Source organism: Petaurus breviceps, unplaced genomic scaffold, assembly GCF_028583685.1.
Source record: "Petaurus breviceps papuanus isolate PSGF00001 unplaced genomic scaffold, PetGlider_PUasm1.0 90994, whole genome shotgun sequence".
Taxonomy (NCBI): domain Eukaryota; kingdom Metazoa; phylum Chordata; class Mammalia; order Diprotodontia; family Petauridae; genus Petaurus; species Petaurus breviceps.
The window spans coordinates 1,126,190-1,152,036 of record NW_027187393.1 but is presented as its reverse complement, the minus strand read 5'-3'; the positions used below and the strand labels follow the sequence as shown (position 1 = coordinate 1,152,036).

Genomic DNA, 25,847 nt, shown 5'->3' with positions numbered 1-25,847 from the left:
CAGAGGCCACTAAGAGATACATTTTTAAAAAACTGAAACAACTTTAAAGACCACCTACTAAGGTATGGAGAAATTGTGATCTTTGTTAGTGGAGGGCCTATATCAGTGAAATCATGTATATTTGAAGTATATATTTGAAAATATGAAACTCATTGATGCTTTTTCTTTGAGTCAGACCATCCATTCCTAAAGAGAGACAGGAGAGGAGAAAAAAACCCCAAAACCAAAAAATTGAGGCATCCTTGGGATAATACCTGTGGCACATACTTAAAAAACTAGGAAGATGGTGAATATCTATAGAAGCCCTTATTTAAACAATTTCAAGAATGCTGTAACTTAGAGCATTTGACCTCTGAATATAGACATGATCCTCAGATATTGTATGGATTTTGTAGCTATTCAGAATAAGATTTCTCTTTCTTTAATTGCTGCTTGTATTTTGTTATTGTGCAGAAATGCTGTTGGTTTTTTGAGGATTTATTTTGTAGCCTTTAACTTTGCTGAAGCCATTAATTATCTCAGTATCTTTGCTGATTCCCAGGGTTTTCTAAATAAACCATCACATCATCAGCAAATGGATAATTTTATCTCCCTTTTATCTGTCTTTATTCCTTTTAATTCCTTTCTCTTGTTTAATTGTTAATGCTAGCATTTGAATATAAACTTGAAATCTGAATCTGTTCAGAAATGATATTTTGTTTACCTTAGTGAAATAATTTGATGGACTTAGACCTGTTCCTAATGGACAATGTTTTACATTTCAAACAATTAGCATGCATTAAGTTCCTGCTCTGTGCTAGGTACTATGCTGTATGCTGGATACAGATACAAAAAGTAAATCAAGCAATGTCTGTTCTCAAGGAGCTTACATTTTTATTAGAGGAACCTATGAGTACACATTTTAATACATTTTATATGCATATTTATACAGAATAAATATAAAGAATTAAAAGGTAGTTAGGGAAAGAGCATGGAGGGGCTGGAAAGGTTTCTTGTAGAAGGTGGTACTTAAGCTGTATCTTGAAGGGAGAAAGAATTCTTTGAGGCAGAAAGTAAGAGGTAGTGTATTCCAGGCATAAGGGAAAAAAGCACAGAGAATGAGATGTGTAGGGCCCTATGTAAAGAACAAAGCAAGGGGTGGCTAGGTGGTGCAGTGAGTAGAGCACCGGCCTTGGAGTCAGGAGGACCTGGGTTCAGATCCGGCCTCAGACACTTGACACATACACACAAAAACTAGCCATGTGACTTTGGGCAAGTCACTTAACCCCAATTGTCCTCCCCTACCCCCTCCGAAAAGCAAAAACAAAGAAAAGAACAAAGCAAAGGCCTGTTCAGCTACATTATAGTGGCCTTGAAGAGGAGTAATGTGCAGTGAGGCTGGAAAGATAAGTTGGGGCTAGGTTTTAGAGGGCTTTAAAAGCTAAACATAGAAGTTTGTATTTTATCTTAGAGACAAGAGGATTGGAATTTATTGAATTAGGGAGGAGACATGGTCAGATCTGTACTTAATTAAAAATCTCTTTGTGGAGGATGCACTGGAGTGGGGAGAAATTAGAGGCAGAAAGACCAATTAGACGGTTGTCATAGCAGTCTAAGAGGTAAACTAGAATGGTGACTGAGTGGGTACAGAGAAGGGTTTGGTGGAACTTTGTTGTGGAGGTTGCAATATTTAGCAACTGATTGACTTTGCAGGACAAGGGAATGAGGAATTGAAAACAATGCTAAGGTTATGAACCTGGAATCCTGGAAGCATGGTGGTATGGTAACTTTCACAGAAACAGATAAATTGGAAAGAAGAGTGGGTTTGGGAGGAAAAAAATAGTGAGTTTTCTTTTCAACATGTTGAGTTTGATGTCTCTGTGACATCCATTTGGAAATGTTTGATTGCCTAGACATTTAGTGATTGATTATTGATTAAAACTTGGGAGTAGAGGGGTGGCCAGGTAGCACAGCGAGTAAGAGCACCGGCTCCAGTGTTAGGATGACCTGGGGATGGAATCCAGGCTCAGACACTTAGCACCCACCCAGAAACACCTGGCCGTGTAACCTTGAGCAAGTTACTTAACCCTGATTGCTTTAAAAAAAAAACAAACTTGGGAGCAGAGACTAGAGCTAGATCTATAGATATGTGTATTTTTATTAGTCATCTGCTCTGCCTAGAGATGATAATTAAACCTATGAGAGTGTAGCAGCAAGCACCCCAAGCGTCCTCAGGGTTTGCAGCTACCACAGGTTCTTGGATCTGCTTTGTTAAAGGAAAGCAACTCAAAATGGGTTAACAAGCTCACTTTAATCAGTCAGACATATATCGTTTACCTTGTTCAGGGGAAAAAGGTCAGCACCCTGAACTTCAAAACATACAGGCAGAATTATCAAGACAGAAACAGATCAAGTAGACAGATTTCCAAACTGTCCAACCATTACATCCATACCCAGTCAACATCTGGGTTTCCACATCTGGGTTTTTCAAAGCCGGGGGACTCTCAACAACGGCTTCCCAGAATTCAGATCAAATCACAGAACACTTCTCAAAGTGAGTCCCAAAACAAAGCTACACATCAGGGCTTATATAGCCTTCTCCTGGCTCAGAGAATGTAACAACCTTATTGACCAAATGGCCAATCAAAAAGTATCTGCTGAAAAACAAGCCTCCCTCCCCAGGCTTCAGGTGCATTTTAGCCTAGGGGCAGGGAAGATCTTCCAAATTTGCATTCCCATTACAGAGAGCTAGTTGGATCCCTCAAGAGATAAAATGTAGACTGAGAGAAGAAGGGTCCAGGACCTCGCCTTGGGGGTATTTACAGAGCATGATAAGGATGAACCAGCTAAGGAAACTGAAAAGAAGTGGTCTGATACCTAGGGAAAGGACTATATAGGGTAGTGTCATAAAATCCTAGGGATGACAAAGTAGACTGTAGGAGAGCATATGCAGTTGTGTTAAATGTAGCTGAGAAGTCTAGAAGGATGAGGACTGGGGGAAAAAGACTATAGTAAGAGATAATTGGTGACTTAAAAAGAGCAATTTAATTTGAATAATGAGATTAGAAGCCCAATTGCAAAAAGTTAAGGAGTGAGAGTAGAATTGGAGGTCAGTGAGTATAAATAACTTTTTTTCCTAGGAGTTTTGCTAGTGGAAATTTTTATAGAATGGGTGGACTTGGACATATAGGAAAGGATATGGAGTAGCTTCTCTGTTCTAGCTCCAGCTCCACTCTTAGGTTCTATCATCATCCCACGTTCTCTCCTCCCATTCTTCAGTCTTTGATGAAAAGATGGTCATTTTCTTTCTCTCTCCCTTTCTCCCTCCCTTCCTTCCTCAGCTGAATTTCACAGACACACAAAAAATCCAACATTCCACATACAAAGTAGAATGGAAAAGATTATAGGTGGAGCCACTTGTTTCTATTACTTACAACTTGCTTTAAAAAAAATTATATGATAAATTCAGTGTGTTACTTTCAAAGCTGTCCTGCATTTCTGTGTTTCCTTCTGACCTGTTCTCTTTTGCATTTAAAAGAAATATTTAAAGGACCCTACTTTTTCTTGTGTTCCCCCTCTGTGGAAGGAAAAAAATTAATCAAATTGATAAATTGTAACATAAGCATATAGTCAAAACAAATCTATGCATTGGTCATGTCCAGAAAATGTGTGTCACCCACTCTGTCAGAAGGTGTAGCTATTATGATTCATTATCTGTTCATTTTTTTTTCTCCTGGTTCAGCTCACTTCATTATGCATAAGTTCAGACTATCCAGAATTCTCTGAAATCATCCTATCATCTGTCCTATTTCTTATGGTAGTTTATATTCCATTCAGTTAATTCCATTACAATCCTACTATGCTGTCATATGCCTATTTTATTTCTTTGTTGCTTTTCTGGAGAATACTAATAGTAGTATTGCTGGGTTAAAGGATATACATAGTTTGGTGACTTTGGGGGCATAGTTCTTTTTAAGGATGGCTGGACCAGTTCACGGCTTTAGCAATGCACTAGTATGCCCTTCCAATAATTTGTCATTTTCCTTTGTCATTTTTGCTAGTTTCATAGTGTGAGGTGGAACTTGTGTTCATTTGCATTTCTCTATTTCTTAGAGCTTTGGAACATTTTTTAATATGGCTATTTGGGAATTGGCTCTTATTCTTCTATATTTGAACCAGTTCCTTATATATCTTGGAAATGAGAGGATCTTGCTTGATTTTTTTGCAGTTTACTATTTGCCTTCTAATTTTAACTACCTTGATTTTGTTTGTGTAAAACCTTTTTAGTAATCAAAATTTTTATGTGATCTTTTTTATTCCTTATTTGGTCATGAACTCTTTTCTTATCTATGATTATAATAGCATATTTTATTTCTTGTCCCTCTGATTTCTATTTAGGGCTTTGAATATCCATTTGGAATTTATCACAGTATATATGTGAGAGGCTGTTCTGTTCCCAGTTTTTGCTGGACTGTTTTCCCATTTCCAGTAGGTTTTGTTGAATACTGTCATTACCCCATTAAATTGAGTTTATTGGACACTATGTTACTATGTTTTCCTCTTTATATTGGTTGTGCCTAATCTGTGCCACTGATTGAACTTTCCATTTTTTAATGAATATCAAATTGTTTTTTTTTTCATTACTGCTTTATAGTATAGGTTGAGAGATACCACTAGGCCCCTTTCTCTTCACTTCTTTTTTTATTATTACCTTTGAAAATACTTGACCTTTTTTTCTTCTAAATTAATTTGGTTGTTATTTTTTTTAGCTTTTGAAAACAATCCCTTGGTGTTTTCGTTGGCATGACACTGAACAAATAAAATAGTTTAGATTGTATTTTTATTTATATGGGCTTATCTTAATCAAGAGGAATTAATAATTTACTAATTATATTTAGGTTTATATATTTTTAAAAAGTGTTTTATAGTTGTATTCATTTAGGTACTGTGTATGAGACTTGATGGGTAGACTTCTGGATATTTTATACATTCTTTGGCCATTTTTAATGGAATTTGATTTTCTATCTCTTCCTTCTTGGTTTTTGTTGGTAATATAGAGGAAGGCTGATTATTTTTGTGGGGTTATTTTATATAGGATGTTTAGGTAGGACACTGAATAAGGTTTGGAGTAAGGAAGAATGAAGTTTTTTTTACACTTGATTTTATTTTTGGTTCCAGATTCTCTCCTTTCTACCTATTGCTACCCCCACATGTTAAGAAACCAGCAGAAACAAAACTTACAAATATGTATCAAGCAAAACAAATTAGTGTTAGCTGTGTCCAAAAAAATGTTCTATTAAGACTAGTGTTCTAATTTTGCCTCTAGCATTTAACTAGCTGTGTGAGACTGAACAAATCACTTAAGCTCTTGTGGCCTCGGTTTTTTCATCTGTAATTAGGATAATAAAAAGCAGCTGCTTTACCAGGTGGTTGTGAAGATCAAAGGAGTTAAAAATACTAAGCCTTAGAATCTTAAGACTGCACTAAGATTTTTGGGATACTCTCTATGTGAAAGTGCATTGTAAGTCACACTTGCATGTGTTTGTGTGTAGATATAGTGCACTCTCTCTTCTGTATGGTTTGCACTCTATAAAAGTTTAAATTGTTACTATAGTGCTACTTTGCTGAAGTTATTTCAGTTAATTTTTGCTTAATTCTTTAGGTTCTCTATGTACATCATCACATCATCGGCAAAAAGTGATCATTTTAGTTTCCCCTTTGGCTATGCTAATTTACCTCCTATTTATTTTTTTGTTTGTTTTATTATTATAGCTGTTGTTTCTGGCATTGTCAAATAATAGTAGTGATAATGGATGGAGAGAAAATAAATGCTTGTTTATCTTTTTAGCATTTTTTTTTGCTTCCAGTTTTTGTTTTCTCCTGATATTCAGAATTCCTATTTTAGTTTTTAAATAGATTTTAAAATTTTATTGGCTTTCTAGTTTTATTTCCATGCCAAATTCATGGATCTGTTCTTTCTCTTTTTTTGTTGATGAAACTGTTTAGAGATAAAAAAATTTTCCCCCTTGAGGACAGTTTGGCTGCATACCAAAAGTTTTGGTTTATTGTCTCTGTTATTTGCTCTGAAATTCTCTATTGTTTTTATGATTTATTCTTTGACCTACCAATTCTTTAAGATTAAGTTATTTTGTCTCCAATTAATCATATGTATATGTGCAATTTGGTCACTACCTTGTTAAACTATATATATAGCCTTGTCAAAAAAAATTCTTCAGTCTTGAGATCATCAACTCTCTATGTGGAAGTCATGTTAAGATTTGCATTCTAAAAAAATGTGTTCAAATTTTGCCTTTAAGCTGTGTGAGCCTGAGCAAGTCACTTAACTTCTTTTGATCTCTGTTTTCCTGTAAAATTAGGATAATAATGAATAACTTATTATTTATATGTGTGTGTATAAATATAAGTAGCTGCTTGTTATGTTTCAGAGAGTGAGAAGATTTAACAAATTAGTAACAAAAGCACTTTGTTTCCCTTACGGAAGGGCCTTTAGACCATAGAAGATAGTGTTTCAGAGCTGAAAATGACCCAAGATCATAAGAGCTGGAAGAGACTTTAGAAAATAGAATATATTTTAGTAGAATTGTAACTCTTTGAAGACAAGGGCTCTTTAACTTTTTGACTTTTTATCTTCAGTATTTATCATAGTCCCTTTCATGTACATACTGCTTCATAAATAATGTTTTTTTGAGTTAAATATAATTGGTCTTGGTCACACAGCTAATCAGTGGGGTGAGTTGCTGTGGGCCCGAACCCTGAAAGCCCTAATTTGTGGTAGTTGCATGCGTGATCAATCTACAAGCCAAACAGCATTTATTAAGACTCTGTGGTATTGAGAGTACAAAGACAAAAGTGAGACAATGCCTGCCTTTGAGGAGTTTACATCCTAATGAAGGACACATCATGTGTATACACACATATGTAGAACATGTGTGTATGTATAAAATGAATATAAAGTAGCTTTGAGAAGAGGGACCTTGGTATTTTGGGATATCAGGAAGGACCTTGTATAGAAAGTTATACTTAGAACTAAATCTTGAGGGGACTAGGTTCTCCAGGTAAAGGAAAACATGTTCCAGGCAGACACATGGTGCTAGTTGGAAAGGCTCATAGAATTCATCTACCACAATCCCATCTCATTTTAGTCAGTGACCCTAAGAACCTGTAGCCTGCACTGCTGCCACTGTCTCCCAGTTATATTTCCAGTTTCTGGTCCTTTGCTCCTCAGATCCATCCTTCATGCACTGTCAAAATCATCTTTCTAACGTTTATATCTGACTCTTGCTGGAGGTTGTTCTTTCCCCCAAACTACTTTCTGTTGCCCCATGATAAAATATACCCTCCTCAGATCAGAGTTGAAAGCCTATTTCAGGCTGAGCTCAGGCGGCCAGCACAGACACCAAACAATGCTCCCCATCACAGGCAATCCCTATGCCTCACGGGGCCTTTGCCCAGGTTGCCCCACAGGTGTGGAATGTGCTACCTCCTCTGATGCCCCTGGGTGTTTGTGCTCACCCTTCTTAAATCACTGAGGATATCCTGTGACTGAAATGTTGTTCCACCTAGTAGAATGTCGGTTCCTGGAAAGAGAAGATGACAAAGATGATTGCATGCCTTAGGGTCAGTCCTTTCCCTTCTCTGGACCTCTGTTTCTCAATTTACAAAATGAAATGATCAAATTCAATAATAAGAGAACTTAATTTCTTAGTACTCAGGTAGATGGCACAATAGGTAAAGTATGGGACTTTGAATAACAAAGAATTGAGTTCCAGTTCTACCTCAGACACTTGTTAGCCGTGTGTTTACAGACAGATCCCTTACACTTTCTGTGCTAAGCGATTTACAAATATTATCTTGCTTTATTTTTATGACAACCCTGGAAGGTAGGTGATATTTCCTCATTTTACAATTGATAAAAACTGAGGTAGACAGAGATTAAGTGACTTGCCCAGGGTCAAACGTCTAGTATTTGATTGAGGTCATATTTGAACAATTCCTCCTGACTTCTAGGTCCAATGCTCTATCCACTGCATCACCAATTGTCTCCAGGGTCCCACTTCCTTCTCGTTCTCACTCTTTCATCACTCTCCTTTCCAGAAGGTGAAATGGTCAATAATTTGTGATTAATGTTTTTTAAAATGTTCTTATTGCAAGAAGATTCAGTGTCTTATTTCTCTAACTTCTCTCATAGAAGGATAGGGGATTGATGATATACCTAGCTATGTCTTTCAGACCTAAAAAGAATGGCTTTCTTTGGAACTGTTTGATTAAACATAAAGATTCACAATTCAATAATTCTTTAGAGTTGCCTCAGACTTTTAGATTTAGTTGGATTTTTCCCACATAGACTCTTTCTTCATAGACCTCAAGAGCATCTGTATTTCTTACTGATCACATTTGTCCTTGCAATAAGAATTGCCAAGCCCTTGCTAAAACTTGTATTAGCGGGACTGACTACAGGAACACAGGAGATTAAGTTGAAGAGCAGAGCATTCAAGTACGTCACTGGAGAAATCTGGTTTGTTTCAGAATCCTAAATAATCCCTACAGTCTGAGTGGGGTCAAAGGGTCTGGGAACTTTTTTGTTCCTATTCAAATCCTCCTAACTCACCCCCCAAAAGAAAAAAAAACTATTCTGGGAACTGTAGCAACCATCAAACCTATATAAACTTTCTCCCAAGAGTGTACCATTAGTGAAACTCTGAAAAAGGCCTGAGAGAATGCTCTGTGGTTTTGTCCCTTAGCTTGCTTACTCTTTCTGGAGTGCTGAAAAAAGTATCGTCTTTTTTGTGTTAGAAATCCAGATTTCTCCGAAGGAGTAGTGATAAAATTTAGTGTGCTTAGAACTTTAGGTGGCAGCAAATCGGAGACAATCTGTTACTGTACACTAAAAAGGGAGGAAGAAATTCTCCTTTCTGGGACTTTCTGTAGATCAGTCTTTGGAAACATTTAATTTGGGTTGACAAATGATCTTTTCACTTTATAACTAGGAAACAACACTTATAGAAAGTCAGGGATTAGAAGGAACTTGAGAAGTTATTCAGTCTAATCAGTGTCTGTAATCAGAAGTCTCTGTAAGAGACTTCATCTGTGAATTCACTACCTCCTAAAAACAATTTGCTTTTCTAGAGCCAAAATCTGCCTTTCTGAAACTTGCACCCATTGCTCTTAGTTCTGTCATTTGGGACCAAGCAAAACAAGCCTGTATCTTTATAGGGTGATACATCTAAAGGTAGAAGAGACTGTCTTAAGCCAAATTTCTCATTTTACAGATGAGGAATCCATCCTCCCCATGCAGTTATCTTAATCTGTCTCCTAAAATTTTCTTCTCTGGGCTAAACATCCCTAGTTCTTCCAGCTGGTCTTATATCTTATGGTTTTAAGTTCTTTCACCATCCTATTCACTCTCCTAGTTGTATTTCAGTTTGTTAATTTTCTTGCTAAATAAAATGTGACACCTAGAGTTGGATGGGGTATTGTAGATTTAGTCTGTCCAAGGCAGAGGAGATTGGAACCATTATCACTTTTTACCTTTTGGATGATGTATTTTGTTAATGCACCTTAAGATTGTGACAAGCTTCTACTCATACCCATGTCGTTTTCACGAGATTTGTTGTGTAGTCGTGTCTTCCTGATCTATTCCTACTACCCCACTCAACCCCACACTTCTTCCCTTTACTGGTTTTACCTGTAAATTTGGAATCAACTATGACACACCATCTCCAAATAATATAACTTAGAACATCACCATTTACTTTAGGTTCCCTCTTGAAAGGCTGCAGGCACATTTAATGGAAAAAAAGTTAAAATATTGATTATTCCAAATATTACTCTATGTAGACAACATCAATCAGAGAAAAGAGTATTGGATTGAGAGACCTAGGACTTGAGTTCAAATCTTGGATCTGCTATTCACAACCTATATGACTTTGGCAAGTAATTTCCCATGTCTGGGCCTCAATTTCCTCATCTGTAAAATAAAGAGATAATTTGAATTAGATCACTTTTAAGGTTTCTTCCAGCTCAAAAGCTTATTCTCTTGTGATTCCACTCAATTTGAGTAATTGATAATACTCCTAAAGTATGTCTTTGTTACTCAACCATATACTTCACTTTCTGATTACTTGTCTTGGGGTTGGAGAGGTTGGAAGCTAAGCTACTGCTTTGTTTACACTATGAATAGCTCTTCTGGGTTACTTAAGTCACCTATTTGTCCCTGTGGTCTGTATAAATATCTATACTTACAGTTACATGCTAAAATCTATATTATATCTGTCTTTTAAGATTTAAGTACAGCACAAATTTGATATTGAGTGCTAATTTGTGAAGCACCTGTCTCTTGAGGTCAGGCTAAGTCCTTGGAATAGATCAAGAAGCTTTCTGAGTATCAGGTCACTGGATAAAGTTTCTGGGGAAAACTGGGCTGCTAGTGGCAGGACTTCCCCAAAGGCAGAGCTTCAAAGGATTGCTTATCTCTATAAAATATAAATGTCCTTTGAGGTGAACTGCTATCCTACTTTGCTCAGGCTACTATCCTCTTCTCCCTTTTACTTCTCTCTCCCTTTTTTTGATGTGGTTCACTTCTTGAAGAGGAGCATGACATCAGGGAGGTGAAGCCATAACATGCAAGTGAATTAGATTTGAGCGAGGGAGGGCTATGCAAAGTCACCAGCCTCATTTTGTCTTACGGAACCACCTGGGTTTGGTGGCAAGATATAGTAGATTGGGGTACTCGACTGGAGATGGCCCTGGATGCAGTGGGAGACCTTGGCCTTTTTAAGCTAAGGTCTTTAACAGGTCTCAGTGTGACTCAAGCAATGCCCATTCAGTGATTAAGACTAGGTAAGAAATGAGGCAGAGAATAGCCTCTTTTACCTAGTTCCTCCCCCCCCCCCAAAAAAAGTCTATCCGGGGGGGGGGGGTATATCTGAGGTATCCTGAGGGGTACCTCAGGGTTTCTGGCCAAAGCAGAAACAGTTGCTATTTATATTAACTCTGAGCCAGTCAGGGTCCAGTGACCATATGGGGCTTGTTGGCCAATCAATGAGAGTCAAGAGTGGTTTAAGAAGACATGGTCCTTAAGAAAAAAATGTAGCCCATAGATCCCAAGATATCTTATGAAGTTTAAGCAGTCAAAATTTTCATCCCTTTGGCCTGAGCACCCACAAGTAAGGGTATGATACCCTGTGTAGATAAAGGGACGGAAAGGGAAAGAACAAAAAAGAAAAAAGGAGCTCTGTTACCCAACCAGCTATTTCTAGTTGGGTCCCCAGTGGGGCAACTCCTACTACTATTCATAGAAGTTGTTGATCCTTTGTTCTTGAAGAAGACCATGATATTAGGGAAGTGATGGCATGACTTGTAAGTGAAATGGATTTCAGTGTGGGAGGACTGTGTAAAATATTCAGCTTCACTTTCTCCTCTGAAGCCATCTGGATCCACTGACAAGATATAGATCAGAACAACTTGTTGAAACTGAAATAAGGCAGCAGAAGTTCTAATACTTTGTCCCTTTGACTCACCAAACTCAGAAATGGCTGATAAGAGCATATAGGGATCTTTTTTTTTAGTTGTAAGCCCACATGTCTACTTACAAAGTGATTCAAAAGGCTGTTTTAGAATAATTTAACAGTCTTTGTCAAGTGATTTACATTAGTAATTATAATTAGGCAGTGGGGTTCCATGGCAAATCCAGATGACTAACCCAGAATGCTCTACTATGTAAGTTGAAATTAATACTAAACATTACCAAGTAGTAACCACTTGTCATTGTTTCCTATCCATTCTTTTACTGTTTCTTGCATGTTTGCTTGCCATATGAATAAAGACACTCAGATATTTATTTTGTACCTTCTATATGTTCTACACTTAAGCACTGTAGTGGATACAAATAAATATTAAATTTGTTCCCTTGCCTCCAGGGTCCTTATAGTACAAGTGAGGAGACATAATTAATTTCTGTGAATGAGAAACTAACAAGTGCTAAATTGAGAGAGTAGTTCAGCAAAAGAGAGATCATAGGTTTAAAGATGGAAGGGACCTCAAAGGCCATCTTGTAGTAAATGTTAGAGATGATCTTTGAAGAGAATACATTCTAGGCAAGTGGAATATGCTTATGTATAGGTGACTATGTGCATATGTGTGTATATGTATATATATATATATATATATGTACCTAAAATATAGTATGTGTATGTTATGTATACAGAAAGAGGTGTACGCAGTGTCTAGGAATACAAAAAGAAGGTGTTCAAACAAAGTTGCTAGAGACTAGAAAGGAGTAGATTTAGGCAGGACACCAATAAATTTGATTCAAATATGTGACATTTGTCAGGAGTATAGGCTGCCTTGGAAAGAGCTCCTCTACAAGGAGAAGATTGTAGGTTTGGAAGGGAAGGATGTATGAGGCAGCAGGATTGGCCCAAGAGTAATAATTAGCAGCAGTCATTACCGTGGTTTTCCTCTGTTTCTATCCAGGCAGAGTAGTTCAGCAGTGCTGAAGGTTTAGCATTAAACACCTTAATCATAATTGGCAGTCTCTACATGCTCCAACCCTGATTGACTGTGTGTATTTCCCATCTACACTAGAGCCTGCATCATGATGTTGAGAATGGCTTCTAAAACTAGGAAGACCCTTGTTTTCATAGAACACCACTATGTTTTTCTAGCTTCTGCTCCTTACTTGTAATGGTATCTTTAAAGGAGAGTAGCAATTAAATTTGGGCTTTACCAGCTGGAACTTTACTGACTACCTTAGTAAATCTGACATTATTCACATGATAGGCTTAGTCCAATGGGCAAATACTAGGTTATTCCAAGTCTTCCTGTAGATTGGTTTCTGAATATTTCTTTAATGCTTCTGGTTGAAGACAGAAAAGTTTTTTTAATATTTAGCACCTGTAGAATGTATAATCTTAAAGGATTAATTTCAGCTAAACATTTGATAGTTTTATGTTATCCTTGTGGTCATATGGTGAAGTATGGACCAGATGTTGGTACAGTTTTGATGTATTTGAAGCTAGTTGATGCTCAAAGTATGTTTATGAATGGTTCGATGTCAGCCTGGGATGAAGTCTAGTTGTACAGACTTTATTCCTGGCCTCATCCTGTTCAAACTTTGTATATATTACTTGGGTGAAGACATAGAAGTCTTCTTCATTAGCTATTTCATACTTTTTCTTTCTTCTTGAACCCAGATGGAAGAAGTATTAAGGGAGGAGCATGTGGAGAGGCAGACCTGGGCTCAATATAAATAAAAATACTTTTTAAAGAATTACTGTTGTCCAAAAGAATATGAGCTGCCTTAGAAGGTGGTGAGCCCCCATTACTAGATATTTTCACAGAGATTAGATCAGCACTTGTCAGGAATTTTGTGAAGGGAATTTCCATTGAGAAATGTATTTGACCTTTGAGTTTCTGTATTTTTCTGCTATTTTTTTCTGAAAATAAATAATACATGTTAATTAACATTTATTATGTACCCATTATGCCCAACTCACTTGAGGCCTTTGTGTTTTTCTTTTGATATTTCATGGATAACTAGTAACATTCAGTATTGTCCTTTACTCTTGTCACAAGACTTATTCTTTTTTGATCATATATGTTCTTTTGTCACCTATGCTGTTTTTCACATGTAAAGCATCATTAAGATTTTGCTACAGTTGTTTTCACCCATTGTTGTGTATTTTTGTTATCCTTTGGATGACACAAACCATGGAGGGATAGCTAATGTTAGCTGGAAGAATTGAGAGTCTAAATTATTTTAAGAGACTGAAATTTTGAGTCCAAACTAACAAATTGAATCTTTTTTTTTTCATTTTTCAAATGATTTATTAACTTCTGGTTTACATCATTCGTTTCCGCCAGATTTTGAGTTACAAATTTTCTCCCCGTTTTTCCCCTACCCACCGCCCCAAACTAGCAGTCCCACAGGATATCCCCTCCTCCAATCTGCTCTCTCCCATATTTTCTCCCATACCCCTTTTGACTTTTCTAGTAGGGCATGGTGGATCTCTATGCCCCAGTGCCTCTGTATCTTATTTCCCAATTACGTGTAGAATAGTATTAATAATAATGATAATATATATATATATATATATATGTATTTAAACATTTTATTTTAAAACTAAATTCCAGATTCATTCCCTTCCTCCCTTGTCACCCACCCTTACTGGGAAAATAAGCAGTTCAGTATAGGTTGTACATGTGTGGCTAATGCAAAACAATAACATAGTAGATATATTGTAAAAGACTGACTATATTTCCCTCCCTCCTATCCCACCTCCCACTTGTTCTATTCTTTACTTTGATCCCATCCCTTTTCAAAAGTGGGTGCTTCCAACTTCCCTCCCCCCCAGCCTGCCTTCCCTCTCATCCTCTTCACCCTTACTCTCCTGTAGGGTGAGATACCCTATTTAGTGTGTATTTCATTCCCTCCCCCAGCCAAATTTAATGGGAATAAAATTGACCCATTCCTTTTTGCCTTCTTATTCTCTCCCTCCATTGTAACCATTTTGCCTTGCCTCTTCTGTATGAGATAGTTTACCCCATTCTGTCTCTCCCCATCGCCTCTCATTATATTCTTATCTCACCTCTTAATTTCCCCTTTTAAGTATCATCCCTGTTAAATTGGTCCTGTGCCCTCTATCTATGTATACCTGTAAACATATATACACATATTCACATATGTATTCATATGCCCATATACCCTCTGATATAGACATATACATATATATATATATATATATATTTCTATTCCCTTCAACTATTTTCATACTGAGAAAAGTTTCATCAGTTACAATTATTGTTTTTCCATGTAGGAATGTTAATAGTTCAACTTTGATAAGTGGCTTATGATTTCTTTTCCCTGTTTACCTTCTCAAGCTTCTCTTGCTGCTTGTATCTGAATGTCAAATTTTCTATTCAACTCTGGTTTTTTCATTAAGAATGATTGAAAGTCCTCTATTCCACTGAATGACTATATTTTCCCCTGAAACATGATACTCAGTTTTGCTAGGTAGGTGATTCTTGGTTTTAATCCCAGCTCCTCTGCCCTCTGGAATATCATATTCCAGGCCCTTCAATCCTTCAGTGTAGAAGCTGCCAGATCCTGGGTTATCCTGATTGTGTTTCCACAATATTCAAATTGTTTCTTCCTGACTGCTTGTAATATTCTCTCCTTAATCTGGGAATTCTGGAACCTGGCTATAATATTCCTAGGAGTTTTCTTTTTGGGATCTTTTTCAGGAGGTGATCGGTGGATTCTTTCAACCTCTATTTTGCCCTCTCGTTCTAAAACATCAGGGCAGTTTGCTTTGAGAACTTCCTGGAGGATGCTTTCCAGGCTCTTACTTTGGTCATGGCTCTCAGGCAGTCCAATAATTTTTAAATTATCTCTCCTGGATCTATTTTCCAGGTCAGTGGTTTTTCCCATGAGATACTTCACATTACCTTCTATTCTTTCATTTGTTTGGATCTGTTTCACAGCATCTTGATTTCTCATAAAGTCATTAGTTTCCATTTGCTCCAATGTAATTCTGAAGCAGTGATTCTCCTCATTGAGCTTTTGAGATTCTTTTTCCATCTGGCAAATTTGGCTTTTTAAGGCATTCTTCTCCTCATTGGCTTTTTGAGCCTCTTTTGCCATTTGAGTTAGTCTGTTTTTTAAGGTATGATTTTCCTCAGTCAGGCTGTTGACTCTCATTTAGTAATTTTCTTGCATCGTTCTCATTTCTCTTCCCTATATTTCCTCTTTTTCTCTTATCTGCTTCTTAAGGTCCTCTATGACCTGTAACCAGCTCGTATTTTCCTTGGAAGCTTTTGGTGCAGGAGTTCTGACTTCACTTCTTGGAATCTTCTGTCTGCTTTGTTTCCTTTGCCTGGTCATGTGTCCCCTCAGTCACTTGACCCCTGGGCTTTTTGCCACAGTAGGACTGTGCCACCAAACAGGGGAGCTTTTGTCCCAAACGCTGGGGTTTTCTCAGCTGCCAAAGGTATTAGATGGGTACCCTCTCTGAGGCCTCCACATGCTCTGGCAAGCTGGACATATACCCGAGGACCTCCACCCTAGACTGCAATCCAGATCCAAGCAGGTTAAAGCAAGAGCAATTACCCCTCAGACTGGTGCTTGGTCCCCCTACACTCTTCAGGCCAGGAGCTAAAGCAGCCATGTGGAGCTGGCTGGCTGTGCCATCGGCTCAGCAGCTTCTTGCCCTGGGGGCAAAAGCTGAGGTACTCCCTCTTACTGGGTCCCAAAGTCCAGACTACACTGACCTCTCACTTTGTCCTTTGCATCTATGTGTTGATAATTCTGGAAATGGCCATAGCGGCTGCTGATCTAGAGTCCCTCCAGCCAGTGGCTGGTCAGACCCGCCCTGGGGCTAAAACCTCTGGCTCTCGGGGCCTGGGCTCAGCTCCCACATTGCTGCGCTTGGCTGATTCCTGCCGGGCTGTCCTCAGGGGGAGGTTAGCTTCTCCGTGTCATTTTGTGGGTTCTGCAGCTCCAAAATTTGTTCAGAGTCCCCTTTTTACATTGATTGGGGAAGGTGAAAGCCGGAGCTGCTTGGAGGTTGTGCTTCTACTCTGCCATCTTGACTCCGCCCCCTAACAAATTGAATCTTAACAATGGCAAATATTTAAAGTCTTACATTAAAAAAAATAGCCTTACACATGCTTGAATGCATTATGAGAAAAAACTAACTCCGTGTGAACTAAAGCTATAGTGAAACTATTGTGAACTTAGTATATATCAGTAGAATCCTGGTACCCAAGTCATGGTAATTATCCAATAGTACTCTGCACTGCTGAGGTCACATCCAGAATGTTGTAGGCACAACTTTATAAGAAGAACATTGACTAATTGAATTCTTTCTCAAGTACGGCTATGGGGAGTGGTTAAAAATCTAGAAATTACATCACATGAGCAGCAAATGAAGGAACTGGAAAAGAAAAGATTTAGAGGGCTGTCTTCAGATATCTGAAGGGCTGTCATGAAAAAAAGGAAATAGAATTGTTCTGTATGGCTCTAGCGGGATTCAAGGAGGATTGATTTGTAGAAGCTGTAGGGAGGCAGTTTTCAGCTTAATATAAAGGTTGAAGTTCCTAATACGACTGTCCAAAAATGGAATGAGCTCCTTAGTGAAGTAGTAAGCTCTTCATCACTAGATGTGTCTGAGCATAGGCACCACAATTCATCTTCTCTCCCCATGCATGTAATTTTGGTATTATCTTTGACTCTTTCTTCTCACATTCAAGTTACCAAGTCCTATCCATTCCACCTCCATGATAGACATTGAACATTTGTCTTCCCCCTCCCCTCTTTCCTTATGCCATCAGTCTAGTAAAGGCCTGTAATATTACTCATCTGGACTGTTGGCAGTAACCTCTTAATGTGTTTTCTTGCTTCAACTTGTTCTTACTTTCAGTTAATCAAACCAGTCAATAAATGAATATTTATTAAGCTACTCTGGCAGATACTGTGATAGGTGCTGGGGATTAAGAAACATGAACTGCCTTAGAAGGTGGTAGGCCCCCATTGTTTGTTATTTTCACTCAGAGACTGGATAAGCATTTGATATAGTCATGTGACATTGGTGCAGAAATCTTCAGTGTTTCCTGTTTCCTCTCAAAGTTTAGGTTCCTTTATCTGGGCATTCAAAGTAATCTGCAGTTTGAAGTGAAGCACCTCCCTGCTACCCATCCTTCCGGCCTTATATCACTTGCCACCATACTCCCTGTATCCCAGCCAAACTAGACATCCCTCTTCCCTCACCACACATTGTACTCCCCTGCTTCTCTGCTTTATTCATGCTATTTCCTGTCCCTGGAATATCCTTCCACCCCTTCTTTGCCTCTTAAATGCCCACCCATCTTTTAAAACTTATCTCAAGAACCATATCCTCCATAAAACTTTCCATGACTCTTCTTTCACAACCTTCTTCTCCTTTGATTAGAGCTTCTGTAATGTAGTCATCAGCTAATATTTTTGTATTGTGGTTTTCTGTGTTTGTATTAATCTAAACCTACAGTCTTCCATAGCACCTAGCACAGATCTTTGCAAACTATAGGTAATCAATATCTGTTGGATGCGTAAATGACCTAAAATACTACCATTAGCTTGCATTGCAATACCTCAGTGTCATAGGGGGAGGAGGCAGGGGAGAAGAGGAGTTAATTTTTAGGTGATTTAAGTTAATACCAGTGTTCATTTTTCCTAGATAAATCTGCCTCGAGTAGGTTGTTACCAAAAAGACCTTTTCTAGAGGGGCTAGAAATATCATCTTGGCCCCTTGAGTGGATTGGTCTGGCTATTCACATCCTTCTAAGTTGATGGGAGAAAGGTTACTTCATGGAATACCATGTGTGCATGGCACAGATGTTACACTACACACAATGGAAAATAGTACCTTTGGAATGGAATTTGGACAAGGCCCCATATGTAGAGTGTCCTTCACATTCTGTCCTGGGCACCTTGCAAAGCATTCAGTGAAACACCCTAGCACTGCAGAGAAAGGAGCAGAATCTCCTGCCATCTTAACAGGTTTTTCTTCTTTGGAAGTGTTAACTCGGAAAAGGAAACGGGCCAAGAGTAAGAGTGACAATGGGAGAGACATCCAGCCATCCCTAGACATTGACAAGTAAGTAGGTATGCTACGTTCTTGGCACTATTGTTTTCTATAAAGTAGCTTGTACTAAATGAAGACTCCAGTTCCTATTTCTAACTGCTTCTCTATCATGTCAGTCAGTCAGCATTATTTGGATAGCCTGAGTTTCTTTTCCTTCATCCCAAATTGCATCAGTGTAGATGACCCCATTGCCCTTCCTCCAAACTCAAGAAAAAAACAAAAAATCAGAATTAGAAAAAAAAATAAAAGTGAATAGTTGCCTCACCCATACCACTTTTAGGCTTCCATTTGTTTGGAGTTCACATTCATATGTGGAGCCTTGTGCAGCCCTCAGAAAAGTATGGGCCATGTTCCCATTTTGTAATTGAGAGCTGTGTTGCAGAAGGTTATGCAATGAAATAGATTGGGCTAAAAGTATCATAAATAAGAAGGGACTGTGGTTGAAAATGCCCTTCCTTAGAAATAGTTGAAATATCACTAATATTAAATTAAATGATTCATTAAAGGGCAAAAATATTTAGCATCAAGATACAGATGTTAAATCTTAAATCTTAGGATCAAAAGGAACTTTGAGAGGTCATCTGGTCCATTCTTTACTTCAGACAAAAATGAACTTGCATCCTCTCATTCATTCATTTATTCATTCATTCAATAAATATTTCTTAAAGGCCTGCTCTTTCAAGGCACCATGCAGGAGATTGAGTATCTGTCCAAATGTGTCCAGTGAAGGGAGTATGCAAGCTTTCTTAATAATATAAATTTCTCTACTGTATCTCAGTCTCTTTTTGGTTATTAAACACAAGTGGCCAGAAAGAAAAACTTAGGGTATTATGCCCAAGAGAGACTTTATTTGGAATTATTTTGCTGAATGTGGACTTTCCCTGTAGCTCCAGAGAAACAAGACCCTCATTCCTTTATCTTTAATATGATGTTTTTGGTATATACTGTCTTCCTACTTGATGCTCTGGTTATATTATTTTATGGGCTTAGGTTTCTCCTCAGTCTCTAGCCTGGAAGCTGCCGGTGGTTAGGGTAAGACAGAAAGAAGCAAATAGATGAGAGATGTTAAGATTATGTAGAACCGTACATCAGAACCAGGAGTTTGGGGAAACTTCTTGGTTTATGATGCAGGTTGTGAAATGAAGTAAGCACATAGAGTTGATTTACTAATCAGAAGACTATATCCACACCCCCCCATAAAAATGTCATCTTGATTTAATGTACTTGCTCCTTTTTCTGTCGAAATTTTAACTCTCCTTTGAAAATAACCATAACACTTAATTTCAGCAGAGTTTGACAGAATGTTTTATGTCTGAAGAGCAATCAGCATTGTTTGAGATAGTTAGAAGAGCTGATTTCATTACCATCCCACTGCTGCAGCAGCAGGGTACAGAAGAACAGCCAGGAAAAACTGCTAATCACTCAGTCTTTTTGATTGGCGTCGGGTTAGTTTTATTGGTGATCCTGCTGAGCAAATCTGCATTGCTAGATATGTCTTCTCTGTGGAATAACTTTGAGAAGTAAAAACACCATTTGAGACACAGCCAAGAGCTCAGAAGCACAGCAGAATACTAAAACTACTTTCCTTTTTTCCTGTTTGGATAGGAGTGAGAAATGTTACCTCTGCAAATCCTTGGTTCCTTTCAAAGAGTATCCAAGTCATGTAGACCTCTGCCTTCAGATTGCAACAGATGACCAAGGAAACAAACTGGAAACAGACAATAGACAGCCTTCAGATTTTGAACAAAAAAGTGTGAGGCAGACCAACACAAGGGTAAGTCCCATTCATTTCACCTGTGTACACGTCTTGGTTAAAGGCCACATTGCTTTTTTGTCTTGGAATTATTTGTATTCTTGATCTCTAGTTAGAGCTCTGAAACATGCAGAATAGTCTGAGTACCTGAGAAGAACAGGGCGATAGTCACTTGGGGGTGCAGTCCTAGGTGCTGGTGCTTCTGATCTACCAGCTCTCTAAGATGGCTGTGTCTTGACCAGGAATTGGGGAGAGTATGCAGGCAACCTTGATTAAAGCTTAGATGATAGACCTTTTCCAAATTCTGGATTTTAATTGAATACACCATCTTAGAGCAGAGAGCAAAATGCAGGCACCAATCTAGCATGTGAGGTAAACGAAACCCTTTAAGAAAGTTACTGCATGAAGGTATGATGTACAGCCAATTGTATGTCAAGATCTAAAGGAGAATTTTTATTCCTTGGGACTGGTTAGTTCTTTTGGCTTCAAGGCATACATTTACAACCTGGGACTACTTGGTATCTTAACCTTCCCAAGTCCACTATGGACCTGTTGTCTTTGAAATAGTCGTGTTGGGCTAATTCTGGACAAAATTATGAATATCAGATGGCTGCCAGTCTGAATAGGATCTCTGTCCTTGGACAATATTGTTATTGCCTTAGCTGTACTTGTTCATGTAATTGTTCGTGGTTTTCTTCTTTTTTCTTCTCTTTTTTTATTGATAAATTTTTAACACAATTGGAAAATATGAAACAAAGACTCAAACCATAAAGTATACTTCTGGAAAATTGCTAATTAAAACACCACAAGAGTGTTTACTAGATTATATGAAATACCATATATTTATTAGCTTTATCTTTAAGGTAGCACCAACACTGTCCACAGTATTATTTCTGCTTTAATTTACATAATTGTAAGTCAGTTCATAGCTTGATCTTTTGAATCTACTTTCTATTTTTACTTTATTTTTTAAATTTGCTTTTTTCACAATTTGTCACTTTATATTTCTTTGAGGTTAAGGAGGTGACTTGTTCTGTCTCTCCATTCCAGGGAGGAAGTAGGAATGGAGGCCAACTCCTCAGCTTGTTGGAACAATCTGAATATAAGTCTGCAGGTGAGCATAGAACCACTTTCATTAAGAAATCCAATGCGTTTTCTTATAAAGACTTATAAAGAAACCATGACCATTCTTTGGAGTTACTTAGGTGATAATTTGGTTCAGCCATTTTTTTTGGAGGTTTTTGTTGTTAAGTGACTTGCCCAGTATCACACAGTAAATGTCTGAGGCTGGATTTAAACTCAGGTCCTCCTGACTCCAGGACCAGTATCTACTGTACCATCTAGCTGCCCCTTGCTCATCCATTTAACCCTTTAGGATTATTCCAAATTAGTGTAGTGTAAAAGAGACTGGATTCAAAATTCTTGGGTATGAATTCCAGTTGTGTTGCTTATTCATTTCTTCTTCCATGAAATGATCATTTGGACTTGATCTTTGAATTCTGTTCCAGCTTTAAATCCTGTATTATCCTAAGGAAGGCAGTTCTATCTCCTTTACAAACAGTTTCATTTCCAGCTCTTTAGTAGGTCAGCCATACCTTGTAAGCTTGGGTAAGCACCTTTCTGAAATGTACAGGAAGGATATATATGCTGTTTCACAGAAACTTGTGGGGAAAATTTGGCATTCAAACATTTTTGATTGATTCTCCTAACACCTTATGCTCAGTTTATATATGCTACACTTAGACATTAGATCACAGCCCTAACCTAATCTTACTAGGTATTCTTATATAGTAGACACAGGTGAGCAAGGAACTTTTGATCAAATATGAATATTTACTAAATCACCCAGTTTCTCTGGGTGAATCACTGAATTCACCTCTATTTGTTCCCATGCAACATATCTAAAGTCAGAATACTGCCAGCCTTATTGGAGAAGTAAAGAGTATTTGACACTGAATTATTTGACCTGAAGCCAAGTCTTCTCTTTCCTCTCTTATCACAGATATTGATATGAAGACAGAGTCATCAGAAGGAGAGGCTTTCAGGTGAATTCAGGACTGCTTTGGTATTTTGAGAACCTGGGAAATAAAGACCTGGTTACACTGTTTATTTGATAAGACATCTGTCTTATTATATAAATTGGTAATATGGAAAATTCTACACAGCAGTATATGCCACTGTAGCTAAAGTATATCTGGTGCAGAGTTCATAATCCATTCAAAAGAAGTATTATATTAAGGTGGTCAAAGCTGAAATGTAGCCTTAGACTTCTGGATGGGGTTAGCAGAGCTTGGGAATTTGGGTCAAAAGGAGATGTAGGTTTGAGAGACTGAGCTTCATAGAGTAGACCCCTTAAGGTAACATTTATTGAATAAACATTTATTATATAACCTGACTGTGCAGAGCACTGTGCTAGGCACTGTGAGAGATATAAAGCTTAGAGAAGATACATTGTTCCATCCTCTTATGGAGCTTAAATTCTAGGAAGAGAATGAGAGAGAAACATATATAATTGTAATGTTCAGTGTTCCATGACAACTACATTAGAGAATTGCAAAAAAGTGCTCTGCAATGTTACTGAGAGGTCATTAAACTGGGGGGGAGGGGCATGTTAAAACTCTATGGAGAAGGGGGCAAAGTCAAGATGGAGGAGTAGAAACAGGACTTCTGTGGGGCTCTGGCTTCCACCTCCCCCAATTCATGTAAAAGGTGACTCTGAACAAACTTTGGAGCTACAGAATCCACAAAATGACACAGAGAAGCTAACCTCCCACTGAGGACAGCCCGGCAGGCCTGCAGTAAAGCGGCCAGTGCAGTGCTCTGGGAGCCGAGCCCAGCCCCAGGTTTTAGCCCCAGGGTGGGTCTGACCAGCCTCCTGCTGGAGGGACTTCAGATCACCAGCATCTGTGGCAGTTTCCAGAATTATCAACCCATAGATGCCAAGGACAAAGTGAGAGGTCAGTGCAGTGTGGACTTTGGGATCCAGTAGTGTGGGAGTGCAGTCCGCCCTTTATCCCCTGGAGGTAGAAGCCGTTGAGCTCCTGGCCTGCAGATTGTAGGGGGACCAAGTGACCAGTCTAAAGGGTAATTGATCTTGCTTTATACTTGGATCTGGATTGTGGTCTAGGGTGGAGGTCCTGGGGTGTGTGACCAGCTTGCCAAAGCTTGTGGAGGCTTCAGAGAGGGCATCCAAGCATCTGAGAAAACCCCAGTGTTTGGGATAAAGCTCCCCTGTCTGTTAGCAGAGTCCTACTGTGGCAAAAAGCCTAAAAGTCAAGTAAATGCGTGGCAACATGCAGGCAAAGGAAGCAAACCAAGCAGAGCAATTCAACTTTACTACACTGCTATTTTGGGGACAAAAAGGATCAAAGCATGGAACAGGAGGAAGACAGCAAAGTCAGAACTCCTGCAACAGAAGCTTCCAAGAAAAATACGAGTTGGTTACAGGCCATAGAGGAACTTCAGAAGGATTTTGAAAACCAAATAAGAGAAGTGGAGGAAAAATTGGAAAGAGAAATGAGAATGATGCAAGAAAATTATAAAATGAGAGTCAACAACCTGACTGAAGAAAATAACACCTTAAAAAATAGACTAACTCAGATGGCAAAAGAGGCTCAAAAAGGCAATGAGGAGAAGAATGCCTTAAAAAACTGAATTTGCCAGAAGGAAAAAGAATCTCAAAAGCTCACTGAAGAAAATCATTCCTTTAGAATTAGATTGGAGTAAATGGAAGCTAGTGACTTTATGAGAAATCAAGATACTATTAAACAGATCCAAAAAAAATAGAAGACAATGTGAAGTATCTCATTGGGAAAACTACTGACCTGGAAAAGAGATCCAGAAGAGATAATTTAAAAATGATTGGGCCACCTGAAAGCCATGATCAAAAAAGAACCTTGAAATCATCCTTCAAGAAATTCTCAAGGCAAATTGCTCTGATGTTTTAGAACCAGAGGACAAAATAGAGGTTGAAAGAATCCACCGATCACCTCCTGAAAAAGATCCCCAAAACAAAACTCCTAGGAATATTATAGCCAGGTTCCAAAGTTCCCAGATCAAATAAAAATATTACAAGCAGTCAGGAAGAAACAATTTCAATATTGTGGAAACACAATCAGCATAACATAGGATCTGGCAGCTTCTATATTGAGGGATCAAAGGGCTTGGAATATGATACTCCAGAGGTCAAAGGAGCTGGGATTTAAACCAAGAATCACCTACCCAGCAAAACTGAGTATCATGTTTCAGGGGAAATTATGGTCATTCAATGGAATAGAGGACTTTCAAGCATTCTTGATGAAAAAATCAGAGTTGAATAGAAAATTTGATATTCAGATACAAGAAACAAGAGAAAGCATGAGAAGGTAAACAGGGAATAGAAATCATAAGGAACTTATCCGAGTTGAACTATTTACATTCCTACATAGAAAAATGATAATTGTAACTTATGAAACTTTTCTCAGTATGAGAATAGTTGAAGGGAATAGAAATGTATACATACACACATATATGTCTATATAGGAGGGTATATAGGCGTATGAATACATATGTGAATGTGTGTATACATAAAGGGCACAGAACCAATTTAATAGGAAGGGATGATATTTAAAAGGTGAAATTAACAGGTGAGAGAAGAATATAATGAGAGGAGATGGGGAGAGATAGAATGGGGTAAACTATCTCTTATAGAAGAGATAAGGGGAAATAGTTACAATGGAGGCAAAAAGGAATGGGTCAACCTTATTCTCATTGAATTGGGCTTAGGGAGGGAATGACATACACACTAAATAGGGTATCTCACCCTATAGGAGAGTAGGGGGAAGGGAATGAGAGGGGGGATGATGGGAGGGAGAGCAGGCTGGGGGGGGGAGGGAAGTTGGAAGCACCCACTCTTGAAAAGGGACAGGATCAAAGTAGAGAATAGAACAGATGGGAGGTGGAATAGGAGGGAGGGAAATATAGTCAATCTTTTACAATATTTCCACTATGGAAATGTTTTGTATAGCTACACATGTATAATCTATATTGAATTGCTTATCTTCCCAGTAAGGGTGAGTGACAAGGGAGGAAGGGAATGAATCTGGAATTCAAAGTTTTAAAATAAAATGTTTAAATATATGTGTGTGTGTGTGTGTGTGTATATACTATTATTAATATTATTTTACTTGTAACTGGGAAATAAGATATATAGGCACTGGGACATAGAGATCCACCGTGCCCTACTAGAAAGTCAGAAGGGGTATGGAAGAAGATATGGGAGAGAGCAGATTGGAGGAGGGGATATATCCAGTGGGATCACTATTTTGGGGTAGTGGGTAAGGGAAAAATGGGGAGAAAATTTTGTAACTCAAAATCTTGTGGAAATAAATGATGTAAACTAGAAGTGAATAAAGCATTTAAAAAAAAACAAACAAAAAATCTCTGTGGAGAAGATGGCATTTAAAGGATAGGGAGAAATTGATTAGGTGAAGAGA

The 25,847-nt window shown here is 38.2% G+C and overlaps 1 protein-coding gene across 11 annotated transcripts in view; it reads left to right on the top strand.

Moving 5' to 3' along the window:
- UIMC1 (ubiquitin interaction motif containing 1) overlaps positions 1 to 25,847 on the top strand; it is a 142,986-nt gene that overhangs the window by 113,477 nt on the left and 3,662 nt on the right. For 4 of the 11 annotated variants that reach the window (XM_069077613.1, XM_069077620.1, XM_069077612.1 and 1 more), the window contains 4 exons: positions 18,536 to 18,632; positions 20,226 to 20,394; positions 21,388 to 21,487; positions 22,376 to 22,418. In XM_069077613.1, the coding sequence (XP_068933714.1) occupies positions 18,536 to 18,632; positions 20,226 to 20,394; positions 21,388 to 21,487; positions 22,376 to 22,418 (409 nt within the window). Of the gene's footprint in view, positions 1 to 18,535; positions 18,641 to 20,225; positions 20,395 to 21,387; positions 21,488 to 22,375; positions 22,419 to 25,847 lie in introns of those variants that run through there. The other 7 variants (XM_069077616.1, XM_069077619.1, XM_069077615.1 and 4 more) reach the window with 6 other exon arrangements.